This window comes from Rhinopithecus bieti, unplaced genomic scaffold (genome assembly GCF_001698545.2).
Source record: "Rhinopithecus bieti isolate Rb0 unplaced genomic scaffold, ASM169854v2 scaffold_2432, whole genome shotgun sequence".
Taxonomy (NCBI): Eukaryota; Metazoa; Chordata; class Mammalia; order Primates; family Cercopithecidae; genus Rhinopithecus; species Rhinopithecus bieti.
The window spans coordinates 3,638,219-3,651,611 of NW_016804136.1; the positions used below are offsets into that span (position 1 = coordinate 3,638,219).

Below are 13,393 nucleotides of genomic sequence, written 5' to 3' on the forward strand. Positions count from 1 at the left end.
TGTGTCCCGGGTGTATGCCCTGCAGGTAGGAATGTGCTTGAACTCTGAGCTCCTTCAAGTCCCTGTGTAATCCATTTACTGCATTTCTGACATATTAATGTACTAAATGGCTCCCTCGTGATCTGAAAATGTTAACACAGTCACAGCCTGAGTGCCTGACTTCACATAGAAGTGATTCAGGCTCAGGGATAACTGGGCTGAAAAGCAGTATAATGGTATTGCAGGAGCAAGAATGATTCAATAGTTTGGTTTTTTCTTTCCATGTCTCAGACTGCACCAAAACTGATTTTTGGTAAGACTGAAATGCTAGAGACCAAGAATAGTACATCCTAAATAAACAGGTCTTGTCAACTCATCAAGTGTCCTTCACATCTATATGTAGTCATATCAGCCTCCGGAGATCATTCATTCCCTGGCCGTCGTCACCAGCACAAAGAAGTAATCGGAATACAGGCCCACTTCTGTTATTCAGAGCACATTTTATTAACACGGAAAGACCACAATACACCTTATTAATCTCACAGGGGGAGTTTAGACCCTGGTAAGCACCACTCCTGTAGTACAGAATAAACTTGGTTACAAAGAGGAAGCAAAACACATCATTATTACCAAAATTCCTCACTGATGACAATGCTTATCCCCCAAAAATGTATTAAAGGCTTTAAATATACAAATCTAAAAATATGTTGACATTTAACATTTACTTAATTTTTTTAATATGCTTTAAAATACACTGAGTGTCTCTCCCTCTGATTCGCCAATTATGTGAAGAAGCTTCTTTCCTTGTTTTTCTCTCAAACTTCCCTCCTTTTCTCTGTCCTTCAGCAGAACTGGGGGCTGAACAGATTCCCAAGGCAGTGACTACGATACCTGCTCCGCAACCCTCTTGTGCTGGCTCCGGAAGTGACCCTCGCTGCTGGGGGACACCTGCTTCTGTTGTTTCACTGTATTGGTCTTGCCAGCCGTTTCAATCCAGGGGTGCTGAAGAACCTGATGAGCTGTGTAGCGCTTTTTGGGGTCTACCACCAGCAACCGGCTCACCAGATCTTTGGCAGCTGTTGGAATGAGAGAAGGGAAAAATGTGATGAATGTAAGTGGTTCTGAATTTTTCTTCCCCACACATGAAATAAGAACACAAACATTCACGTCAGCACCATGGCTGGCTGAAAGGCTCCTTCATATTCTAGAGCAGCACAGTCCAATAGAAGGCAGGAACATTCTCTATCTGCACTATCCACCTGTGATTATTGAGCATTTGAAATCTGGCTTGTGAAACTGAGGAAGTGAATATTTATATGATTTACTTTGAGTTAATTTACACTTGCATTTAAATAGCCATGTGTGGCAGCGGAGAGGGGGCTACCATGTTGGACAGCACAGCTCGAGAGGATGTTCATTCATTTCTCTAGAATCACGGGGCCAGGCCCACTCTTAACATCCCAGGCACTCAGGGCAAAGGAACAAATGGAGACCACATGCTATACATCTACATACTTTAAGATTTCAAATCAAAACTAACACATTGTTAAATAAAATATGTTCAATCTTCCCAAGTCAATACATATGCCTTCACATTGACAAAACTGAAAACCGTGTAAAGAAATCTAAAAAGTAAATAGTGCAAATTCAAAATTAATTTTATTTTCTGCCCAAGACCATGACTGGATTGATTTTAGAGAAATGAGGGGCCAACTGGTGAGCCCAGCAGCAGGCAGAAAGCAGAAGAGATTTCCTCCTGGCTTGCTGGCTCTCCCCCCTGGCTCATTGAGCCTGCTCTTTCAATCACTCAAGAATGCACAAGAAGAAAACATCCACCTTTTTGTTGTTGTTCTTTGCCTTTATTGAAGGCTGTCTTTTACTCAAGACCAGCTGCTCACCCACCAATCACCGCTCCCGTACACTGATGTCCAGCCACCTCCTGAGCACAGAAGGCCCAGATTCCTCCTACAACACCCAATTCAAGCTGGGAAAATTCTGCCCACAAAAAGCCCCAGCCCCACCGCTGCCAGAACCACTCTCTCAGGGTCCTCAAATGACTCACTCAGAGGCTGGAAGGCCAGATTTAAGTTGAGAATCCTCAGACTCTTGTGTACAAGTGTGGACAACCAGACACCCCAGCCAACATGTCCAAGCTCTGTCTATCCGCTCCAGACAGCCACTCCTTGGCTACTTTATGGCATAGTGGGAAGAGGCTGGAAAGAGGTCTCACAAACCTTGGAAGTGGGCTTGGGCCATTTGGACAGGGAATTCATGGGTCTTAAGGAAGTGACCTAGAAGAGGGGACCTGGGCTCTGGGGGCACATCCCCTAAGCCCCATACTCTCCTCACTCTGTAGAGAAGGATGTGACTAGCACAGGCCCCAGGACGAGGGCCACCCATGCCCAAATCTAAGGAGTGCTGCACAGAACTTTCTAAAATGACTTTTAGTCCCTCAATTACCAGTTGCCACTGCCTTGTCAGCTCAAGATCCTCATCTACTGTGACAAGCCACCCTCTCCCTACCTTATTTAGAGGGGGAAAAATGAAGATTTTCCCTTTCCTCATCTTCCAATCCCAGTGAGGAAATAGAGGCTAGGGATGGAGGCAGTTCAATAACTAAAATTAAACAGCATGTTTAGGGAAAATTGAAAAACAAAATGTTATCATTCTTATTCTACTTTATTTTTATTTTGAACCAGGATCTCTGTCACCCAGGCTGGAGTGTGGTAGCACCATCATAGCTCACTGCAGCCTCAAACTCCTGGGCTTAAGCGATCCTCCTGCCTCAGCCCCCAGAGCAGCTGGGACCATGCCTGGTTAATTTGCTTTATTTTTTGTAGAGAAGGGGTCTCGCTAGTTGCCCAGCCTGGTCTCGAACTCCGGGCCTCAAGCAATCCTCCCACCTGGGCCTCTCAAAGTGCTGGGATTATAGGTATGAGCCACCACACCCAGCCTCCTATTCTACTTTTTAAGCTAAAGACTCAAAATCCCCAGTTATCTAGTTCTCAGTTTTACAAGGACAGTGAGTAGTACAGACAAATCCGTAGAGACAAGGGGAAGGATTTCATTTGGAATCAAATGGAACAGAGGGCCAAAAGCAGGGAGGACCATGCAGGCTCCAGGTCACTAAAAAATAACTTGAGATCTTCATTGCAGAGCCCCTGTGCTCCAAGTGTGCTGCTATAGGACACTTGGTTATGCACGTGTAAAATAAGCATTTTCAGTCTGTTCCATTCACAAACACTTCTGTATATAAGATGGCCTTTCTCTTTCCAAAGGAGAGTTATAATGTTTCTGATATTTTTCAGTTCTAAGGTTCTTGAATTACCTTAAGGAAAAGTACTTGGTGACTGTAACTGGTGGTTAGGCTTTTTCACTAAATCTCAAAGCACTAAATTTTTTCACTAAAATCTCAAAGTTTTCAGAGTGCTACACAAACCTACATGAAGCTACTGAGGAAGTAAAGGATGAGACATGACATGGTGACAGTCCAACTCTGCACCGGGCACAGTGGTGGGTCCTCTACACATCTGACCTGAAAAATCCATCCCCTCCTCTGCTGTGTGAGGAAGCCCCAAATCTCACCATCAGAGATATTGTCCCAGTAAGGGGGGAGGAACTCAAAGTGGCCCAGCTGGATGATGTTAAAGAGCTCGTCCTGGTCCCTCTCAGGGCTGCGGAATGGCGGAAAGCCACACAGCAGGATATACAGGATCACACCGGCAGCCCACATGTCCACCTCCAGTCCATAACCTGTGCAGACAGAGGCAGAGACACAAACAAACCTGAGACCAGGCAGGGTCAAAGGTAACGAAATAAATGATGGAGTATTGTGGTTCTAAATAGATCTAAGTTACAGAGGATCCCAGCTCTCAGCAACCAAGAGCCACTTCCAAACACAGCTCCCTTCTAACTCCTATAGATAAGGATTCTACACCGTCGTTACTCAAAGTGTGGTCCATGGGCCACTGCCACTTTGCAATGCCTTATTACTGCTCTGTAATAAAATGAGCACAGAAACACTTGAAAGCAAGTGTTTGGAAACTCTTACAGCAATTTAACAAGACTGTGACATTCAGTTGCATGATTGAACGGCACATCTCATTGAACAGCACATACATCAGTTCAGGCGTTGTCACACACATGTGGTGAGTCACATGTGGCATGAGATGTGTTCTAGTCACATGCAGCAGGACTGTGAGTCCACACTGTACTGGAAATTTTAAAACTTCACCCTTCACCAGAGATAGTTAGAGAAGCCCGAGTCTATACTAGCAATCTCTGCTTCCTGTATATCCATTGCCTTCTCTCTCACTTAAAAAATATCACTTACTGGCTTTTTAAATGATTTTTAAAAGACTGATGTTTACTAGCTGTATCCCCCACATGTGCACACACTAGTACACAACACACACACACACATATGCACACACCCATATGGAGACATGTATTCTTTTCTAAATAACATTTTTATTTACTTTTCTATATAAAATTAGGATCACGTTGCACTTACACTCTATTTTATTTACTTAATATTATATAATGGCATTTCCAACATAAGAATTTCCTATGAAAAATATAAAAAATATTTTTTACAAACAAGATTTCTAACAACTATTAGAATCCTCTTTACATAATAAATTGCTATGTTGTAATTTAAGTTTTTACTAATTTTTTTACAACTGTAAGGAATTTTCTGATGAGCATTTATTAAATATTTGTGCACATGTCTGATTATAGTCCTAAAATAACCTTCCAGCAGTGAAATAGACAAAGCAATATAAAGATTATTAATACATATTACACATTGTCTTCCCAAAACTTATCACAGCAATATATACATTTTCAGCACTTTCTAACTTTCTACAGTTAGAAAAAGAAAACACTTGACCGTTGTAATTTAGAAGTTAGATATTCATGATTAAGCCCCAGAGTAAGTTTGACAAAACACAAATCAGCAGGAAAACACTAAGAGAATAAGTCACTAATGACCCTTTGTGACCTTTTCTCAGTTCTCAACCGTTCACTGTTGAGAGGGACTGATTTTCCTGGGTCTCATCAATCTCTAGAAATGTCCCTTGGCCTCTGTGACAATGCACTTTCCAGATCCTCTCTGGGCTACCCACCCTTTTCTCTACTGACTCCTCCTTCCTTTTCTCATCTCTGAGCTCTTGGCCTCCTCAAGAATACGTCCTTGGCTCTCATTCCTGGCATTACCAAGGAGCCCATTATCAACCACCTCTCTGTTGAGGAGTCTCAACAAAGCCACATGTTCAGCTCACAGCTTCACCTCCTTGCCAAGTGGACAACTCCATTATCCATCCTGATATCTCTACAAAGTCAGTGTGTTCAAAACTAAACTCACCCCATCCCCCTATCTCCCAAAAGAGCTATCCTTTCCAACACCCTGTTTTAGTTGGTGCTACCACCAATATGTGATTTTCCCAAGAATTCATGTTGCCTATTTGCTTTCTTTTCTTCTCTTAACCAGTTCATCGATGCCACACCAAGTCTAAACACCTCTACCCAGCCTTCCCATTTGTGGAGAATTTAAACTCAACCTACCCAGCTGATATAGTTTGGATATTTGTTCCCTCCAAATCTCATGTTGAAATTCCATGTGTTGATTCCCAATGTTGGAGGTGGGGCCTGTGGGAAGTTATTAGATCATGGGGGTGGATCCTTCATAAATGGTTTAGTACCATCCCCTTGGTGACAAGTGAGTTCTCACTCAGGTGCTTCACTTAGGATCTGGTTATTTAGAAGTCTGGGACCTCCTCCCTCTCTCTCTCTTGCTCCCAGTTCCACCATGTAACATGCCGGTTCCCTGTCACCTTCCACCATGAGTGTAAGCTTCCTAAAGCCCTTACCAAAAGCAGAGCAGATGGCTGGCACCATGCTTGTACAGCCTGCAGAACCCTGAACCAACTAAACCTCTTTTCTTTATAAATTATCCAGCCTTCGTTATTTCTATAGCAACACAAAAACCTGACTAATACACCAACCAATTGTGTTTCTCTCTGGTCCACTGAGGCTAGTCTTCTCCATGTCTCTAACACCTGACCTCATGCATGTCATCTCCTCATCTTTTAGTTTTTTGTTTGTTTTTTTTTTTTTTTCTGACACAGAGTTTCACTCTTGTTGCCCAGGCTAGAGTGCAATGGCGCAATCTTGGCTCACTGCAACCTCCGCCTCCCGAGTTCAAGCCATTCTCCTGCCTCAGCCTCCTGAGTAGCTGGGATTACAAGCATACGCCACCACGCCCAGCTAATTTTTTTGTAGTTTTAGTAGAGACAGGGTTTCACTGTGTTGGCCAAGGTGGTTTCGAATTCCTGACCTCAGGTGATCCACCCTGCCTTGGCCTCCCAAAGTGCTGGGATTATAGGTGTGAGCCACTGTGCCTGGCCATCTCCTCTTCTTAATTGTCCTGATGGTTCTGCTGCTGGCAAACTATCCGTCCATCCCTTCTCCCTGTCACCAACCCTGCAACCCGATGAAGGTCTTCCCATCTTACAACGGTGGGTAAATTGATTTCTCCTGAAGTGCCACAGTAGTCAAATAGTCATTCATATAGTTAGAGCCATATCATAACTATTATTTCCTTTTTAAATGTTTTAGAAACTATGCCACTAAAACAACTCATTGGATCCTTGCATAATATACAAGTAAGTAATAAATATTCATAGAGTTCATGGAGGAAAATGGGATCCCCTTTTCCTTTAAATGGAAGGTTGGTGAAGAAGTGTTTAAACCAAGTACCATAAGGACTGCTTCAATTCTCTCCTGTTAGAGACAGCCTTGGGTCAGTAGCCCAAATGGCCTTGCTTGCTTGAGTTCCCCATTCAATTCTCCATCATCTTTCATCTCACTGTCCTGCCTAAACACACTAAACACACACATACACACACAAACACACACACATAAAACACATACACACACACACACACACACACACACTGATCCATTCACTGTAACAGGGGCAGCCCTGATGAGGAGAAAGCTCTCATGCTTTGATCAAGCCTACTTCAAATATTTTCATTGAAGTCCAAATCCAAGCCTAAGCATCAGTTCTCTGAGATTTATTCCATATTGAAAACTAGTAAATATTACAAATGAAACATTTGTTAGTAAGGGAACTAGAGTCCCACAGATCAATGTGTAACACTTACCTTTCTCAGAAAGAATTTCAGGAGCTACGTAAGTCGGGGTCCCACACACAGTAAATATAGGTCTCACCACATGCTTTGCTAGTCCAAAATCAGCCAATTTCAAGGTAGTAGATTTGTCCTCATTTCGTTGAACCTGTAAGAAACCAAAATCCCCAAACCACCACCAAAATTGTGATTAGAACAAAGAAGGGATACTAATGAAACAACAGGCATGCAAGGTCAAGATAAGCAAACGATAAACCTATGTGGGATTACAGCTTAGCCCAACACCGACAAAGCTAACTTGACCTCAATGACAAGGGCTCACATTTTCAACTAAAGAACCAATGATTTAGATTTACTATGCAGTCCAATATGGTAGCACCATATTGTCACAAGTGGCTACTTAAATTTATTAATTAAAATTAAATTAAAAATTTAGCGTCTCAGCTGCATTAGGCACATTTCAAGTACTCAAAAGCCACTTGTGGCTTGTGGCTACCGTATTGGGAAACACAGATAGACACACTTCCACTGTTGCAGAAAGGGCTATTAGGCAACATTGAGTTAGAACAAGGATCAAGGATACTTTGAGCACAGTCTAGCTTTCACGAGCATTAGAAAACGCCTCTGGGCAATGCAAAGGCTGGGCAGACGTGAAAAAGAAAGGAAAAAGACTGGGAATGAAAATGAAGAAGTATGGGGCAGGGATGGGGGGAGGTGGGGATGGTTAATTGGTACAAAAAGAATGGTTAGAAAGAATGAATAAGACCTATTATTTGATAGCAAAACAGGGTGACTATAGTCAATGATAATTTAACTGTACATTTTAAAATAACTAAAAGGGTATAATTGGATTGTTTGTATTAGGGTGGTGCAAAAGTAATCACGCAAGGATGAATGCTTGAGGGGATGAATACCCCATTCTCCATGATGTAATGATTATGCATTGCATGCCTGTATCAAAACATCTCATGTACCCCAAAAATATATGCACCTAGTATGTACCTTGATATGGTTTGGCTGTGTCCCCACCCAAATCTCATCTTGAATTGTGACTCCCACAATTCCCACATGTTGTTGGGGGAACCCGGTGGGAAGTAATTGAATCACGGGTGTGGGTCTTTCCCATGCTGTTCTCATGAGACCGAATCGGTCTCTGACAGTTTTAAAAATGGGAGTTTGCCTGCACAAGCTCTCTCTTTGCCTGATGCCATCCATGTAAGATGTGACTTGCTCCTCCTTGCCTTCCACCATGATTGTAGGAAGGCCTCCCCCACCATGTGGAACCATAAGTCCATTAAACCTCTTTTTCTTCCTGGTCTCGGGTACGTCTTTATCAGCATCAGGAAAACGGACTAATACAGTAAACTGGCATGAGTAGAGTGGGGCACTGCTGAAAAGATACCCAAAAATGTGAAACTGACTTTGGAACTGGGTAACAGGCAGAGACTGGAACAGTTTGGAGGGCTCAGAAGATAGAAAATGTGGGAAAGTTTGTAACTTCCTAGGGACTTGTTGAATGGCTTTGCCCAAAATGCTGATAGTGATATGGACAATAAAGTCCAGACTGAGGTGGTCTCAGATGGAAACCAGGAACTTGTTGGGAACTGGAGCAAAGGTGACTCTTGTTACATTTTAGCAAAGAGACTGGTGGCATTTTGCCCCTGCTCTAGAGATTTATGGAACTTTGAACTTGAGAGAGATGATTTAGGATATCTGGTAGAAATTTCTAAGCAGTAAAGCATTCAAGAGGTGACTTGGGTGCTGTTAAAGTCATTCAGTTTTATAAGGGAAACAGAGCATAAAAGTTTGGAAAATTTGCAGCCTGACAATGCAATAGAAAAGAAAATCCCATTTTCTGAGGATAAATTAAAGCCGGCTGCACAAATTTGCCTAAGTAATGAGGATCCGAATGTTAATCCCCAAGACAATGGGGAAAATGTCTCCAGGGCATGTCAGAGGTCTTCATGGCACCCCATCCTATCACAGGCCCAGAGACCTACAAGTAAAAAGTGGTTTTGTGCGCTGGCCCCAGGATCCCCATGCTGTGTGCAGCCTAGGGACTTGGTGCCCTGCATCCCAGCCACTCCAGCCATGGCTGAAAGGGGCAAACATAAAGCTCAGGTTGTAGCTTCAGAGGATGCAAGTCTTGGTCACTTCCATGTCTTGGTGAGCCTGCCAGTGCACAGAAGTCAAGATTTAGGGTTTGGGAACCTCCGCCTAGATTTCAGAGGATGTATGGAAAAGCCTGGATGTCCAGGCAAAAGTTTGCTGCAGGGGTGGGGCTCTCATGGAGACCCTCTGCTAGGGCAGCGCAGAAGGGAAATGTGGGGTCAGATCCCCCAAACACAGAGTCCTTACTGGGGCACTGCCTAATGGAATCTTGAGAAGAGGGCCACTGTCTCCAGATCTCAGAATGGTAGACCAATGACAGCTTGTACCATGCGCCCGGAAAAGCCACAGACTCTCAATGCCAGCCTGTGAAAGAAGCTGGGAGAGAGGCTGTATTCTGCAAAACCACAGGAGCGGAGCCGCCCAAGACCATGGGAATCCACCTCTTGCATTAATTAGCATGACCTGGATGTGAGACCCAGAGTCAAAAGAGATCATTTTGGAGCTTTATGATTTGACTGCCCTGCTAGATTTCAGACTTGCATGGGACCTGTAGCGCCTTTGTTTTGGCAAATTTCTCCCAGTTGAAATGGCTGTATTTACTCAATACCTGTACCCCAACTGTATCTAGGAAGTAACTAAGTTGCTTTTGATTCTACAGGCTCATAGGTGGAAGGGACTTTACGTGTCTTGGATGAGACTTTGGACTGTGCACTCTTAAGTTAATGCTGAAACGAGTTAAGACTTTGGGAAACAGTTGAGACATGATTGGTTTTGAAATGTGAGGACATGAGGTTTGGGAGGGGCCAGAGTGGAATATGGTTTGACTGTGTCCCCACCCAAATCTCATCTTGAATTATAACTCCCACGATTCCCACATGTTGTGGGAGGAACCCAGTAGGAGGTAATTGAATCATGGGGGCAGGTCTTTCCTGTACTGTTGTCATGATAGTGAATCAGTCTCACGAGATCTGACAGTTTTAAAAATGGGAGTTTCCCTGCACAAGCTTTCTATTTGCCTGCTGCCATCCATGTAAGATGTGACTTGCTCCTCCTTGCCTTCCACCATGATTGTGGGAAGGCCTCCCCAGCCATGTGGAACCATAAGTCCATTAAACCTCTTTTTCTTCCCAGTCTCAGGTATCTCTTTATTAGCAGCATAAAAACGGATTAATACATACCCACAAAAGTTTAAAATTACAAAAAATGAAGAAGTAGACCAATAAGCAGGAGAGAGATGTTAAATACAGGCCCTCATTGGGAGAGGTGGGGGATTAAGAATCAAACAGGCCAGGAGTCTTTGAGCAATTCCAACTCCAAGACTTGCAGCTGAAAGGCCTTGGACAAATTTCTTTACTCATCTGAGTCTGTTTTCTCATTTGTTTAAAAAAAAATGGGGGTGGGGTAGGTGTAGTGGCTCACACTTGTAATTACAGCTCTTTGGGAGGCCAAAGTGGAAGGATCACTTGAGGCCAGGAGTTCAAGACCAGCTTGGGCAACATGAGGAGACCCCATCTCTACAAATAGTAAAAATATTAGCCAGGCGTGGTGATGCATGCATGTGGTCCCAGCTACGTGGGAGGCTGAGATAGGAGGATCCCTTGAGCCTGAGAAGTTGAGGCTGCAGTGTGCCATGATTATACCACTGCACTCCAGCCTCAGCAACAGAGCAAGACCCTGTCTCAAAATAAAAGACGGAAGAATGGGAGTGACAGTTTCCAGCAAATAGGCTTATGTCATGAGTTTCATTCAATGTCTGCAATTTGCCTAGCAAAGTATTAGCTCTAAAGTGACCAAAAGGCCCAGTGTGACTTCCACCAGGTTTTAGAAAAGGGTAGAATTGGTCAATTTTTAAAATACAGAAAAGGCACACTCACCTTCACTCTGAATGAATACAGAATCTGAAATGCTCCCTCCTTTTTCCCCTTCAAAACTTATCCCACCTGTCTCACTCCTTCAAACAAGTCCAGGCGACTGACTTTCTCATCTCTGGTAAGCCAATTCCCATTGCCAAGTTAGTATGTCCTGTCCTCCTTCCACAACAAGTGATTTGATATAAGATTATGACTGTTAGGAAAAGCTGGACCTTAACCTAAAAGAAACTAATCTCAAGAGGTAAGTGTGGCAAGTATTTAGGTCACTATGCTGGAAAATAAAACTAAATTTCACATGAAAAAACTAACCATAAGGGCACAAACCCAGCACATCTTGCAGCAAGTAAAAGATGCATCAGTGCCGCTGCCTGAAAGAAGTTTTCCAGTTTGAGGGAAGGTTAAATAATCAGACACAATTCAATACTCCAGCATCCTTCCAAACTATCTGGTACCTGCACACATAAGGTCCAAGGGTAACTGCCCTGTTTCTCATGGTAGAAGCTGATTGCTCAGACGAAGGTGAACTAAGCAGTTAGTTAGACCACTGTGTGAAAACTTACTAGAATTTGGGCAATCTTATCCAAGCAAGAGACTCATTAGTGCCACCACAGCTATAGGAGAAATTATCAACTTGTCTGCAGGCATATGCCCTCACATCTCTCCTGGAACTGGGGCAAAGGCTCCCAAGGCTCCTACCAGTGCCTGGACAGGTGGGCAGTAGGGGAACTCTGCCTCTCCCTGGGACCCATCACAGCCATGGGCAACACCTAGAATGGCAGGGTGGAGCCGCCTTTCCCCTGTCTCTCCAGACCAGAATAAATTCTCCACACTTGCTTTGGTTTCTGTCAGTGAGCTTACATCTCCAAAAGCAGCATGTGTCTTAATTACTGAGCCCAAGTCACCACCAGACAATCTAATCAATGTCTCCATAATTAACCTCACCAAATGGAAAGTCATAAATTTAGAACTAAAATGAAATTCTGCTTGGTCTGCATATAGAAACTGACATAGCCCAAAAGGAGACAACAGGGTAATTACCAGAATAATTTAAGAAAACCTTGTTTGGAAGGGAGGGAAAACAAAATAATGTGACGCCTAGAATGACCAGATGGATCATATGCATTAATCATAGTTGCTGGGTGACTGCTGGAAAAATATGTCTCTCACAAATATTTATAAATTAGCAGCATTAAAAGCATTTGGCTGACTAGCTGGGCATGGTGGCTCATGTAATCCCAGTACTTTGGGAGGCTTAAGCAGGTGGATCACTTGAGGTCAGGAGTTTGAGACCAGCTGGGCCAACATGGTGAAACCCCATCTCTACTAAAAATACAAAAAAAAATTAGCTGGGCATGGTGGTGGGCACCTGTAATCCCAGCTACTATGGAGGCTGACTCAGAAGAATCACTTGAACCCCGGAGATGGAGGTTGCAGTGAGCTGAGGTCGAGCCACTGCACTCCAGCCTGGGTGAAAGGATGAAGCTCCGTCTTAAAAATAAACAAATTAGTTTTAAAAATAAATAAATTAAATAAAGCTTTCAGCTGACTTAGTACACCAAAGTAATAAGTGTGCTCCTATTGTGAAATAAGTGAAACATTACCTTCCTCGTGGAAGCCCCCAATTCCAAAACCTGGCTCCACTGAGCTTGTAGCAGATTAAACATTTTGGAAACTCATATTTTACTTTGAAAAGTTATTATGTTAACTATCCAGAGACTGAATGATATATTTTCAAAATGTCAAATCTGTTTTTAGAGTATGATACGGACCTATGTGAGATATATTATGCCTTTTCTAGTTTCTTCATGCTATAGCTTTTCTCTTTCAATCTCAGGATCATCCCCTGAGTATCAACAATTGCATAAGCAGAACTGGGGGGGGGGGCAGTTAAGATCAGTGGCCCCACTTGTCCCTTCCAGAAAGTGGCCCCAGGTGGCCCGATGTTTTTAGTTCTTCTGTCTCCAGCTTCTACTGTCAAGAGTTATTTAATATTCTTCAGCGTTGTCATTTATTTCCTCTACCTAAGCAGCTTAATTACTTTTAAGGTCACACACTGTCTGCAAGTTTTTTGGCTTATTTTTGCAACAAGCACCTCACATATTTGGCTTCAGAACAGTTCCTATCTTAAACCTTGAAATTAAATGAGTGATGTTGTCCTAGAATAATTCTTCTTCCCAGAATCTGTGGGACATCTGATACCATCAAATCCAAATCTCCACCCAAGCAAAAAACGTGTCTCAAACATCCTCCCACCAGACTATCGTTCATGTCTGAATG

At 43.1% G+C, this 13,393-nt stretch overlaps 1 protein-coding gene across 2 annotated transcripts in view; it reads right to left on the reverse strand.

Annotated features, from left to right (window-relative positions):
• Positions 1-464: 464 nt before the first annotated feature.
• Positions 465-13,393, reverse strand: part of DCLK3 (doublecortin like kinase 3) — a 48,855-nt gene continuing 35,926 nt past the window's right edge. For both annotated transcript variants that reach the window (XM_017866549.1, XM_017866546.1), the window contains exons 3-5: positions 7,149-7,281; positions 3,565-3,732; positions 465-1,055 (exon numbers count right to left, since the gene is read on the reverse strand). In XM_017866549.1, coding sequence (XP_017722038.1) covers positions 862-1,055; positions 3,565-3,732; positions 7,149-7,281 — 495 coding nt within the window. In that variant the 3' untranslated portion in view covers positions 465-861. The remainder of the gene's footprint in view (positions 1,056-3,564; positions 3,733-7,148; positions 7,282-13,393) is intronic.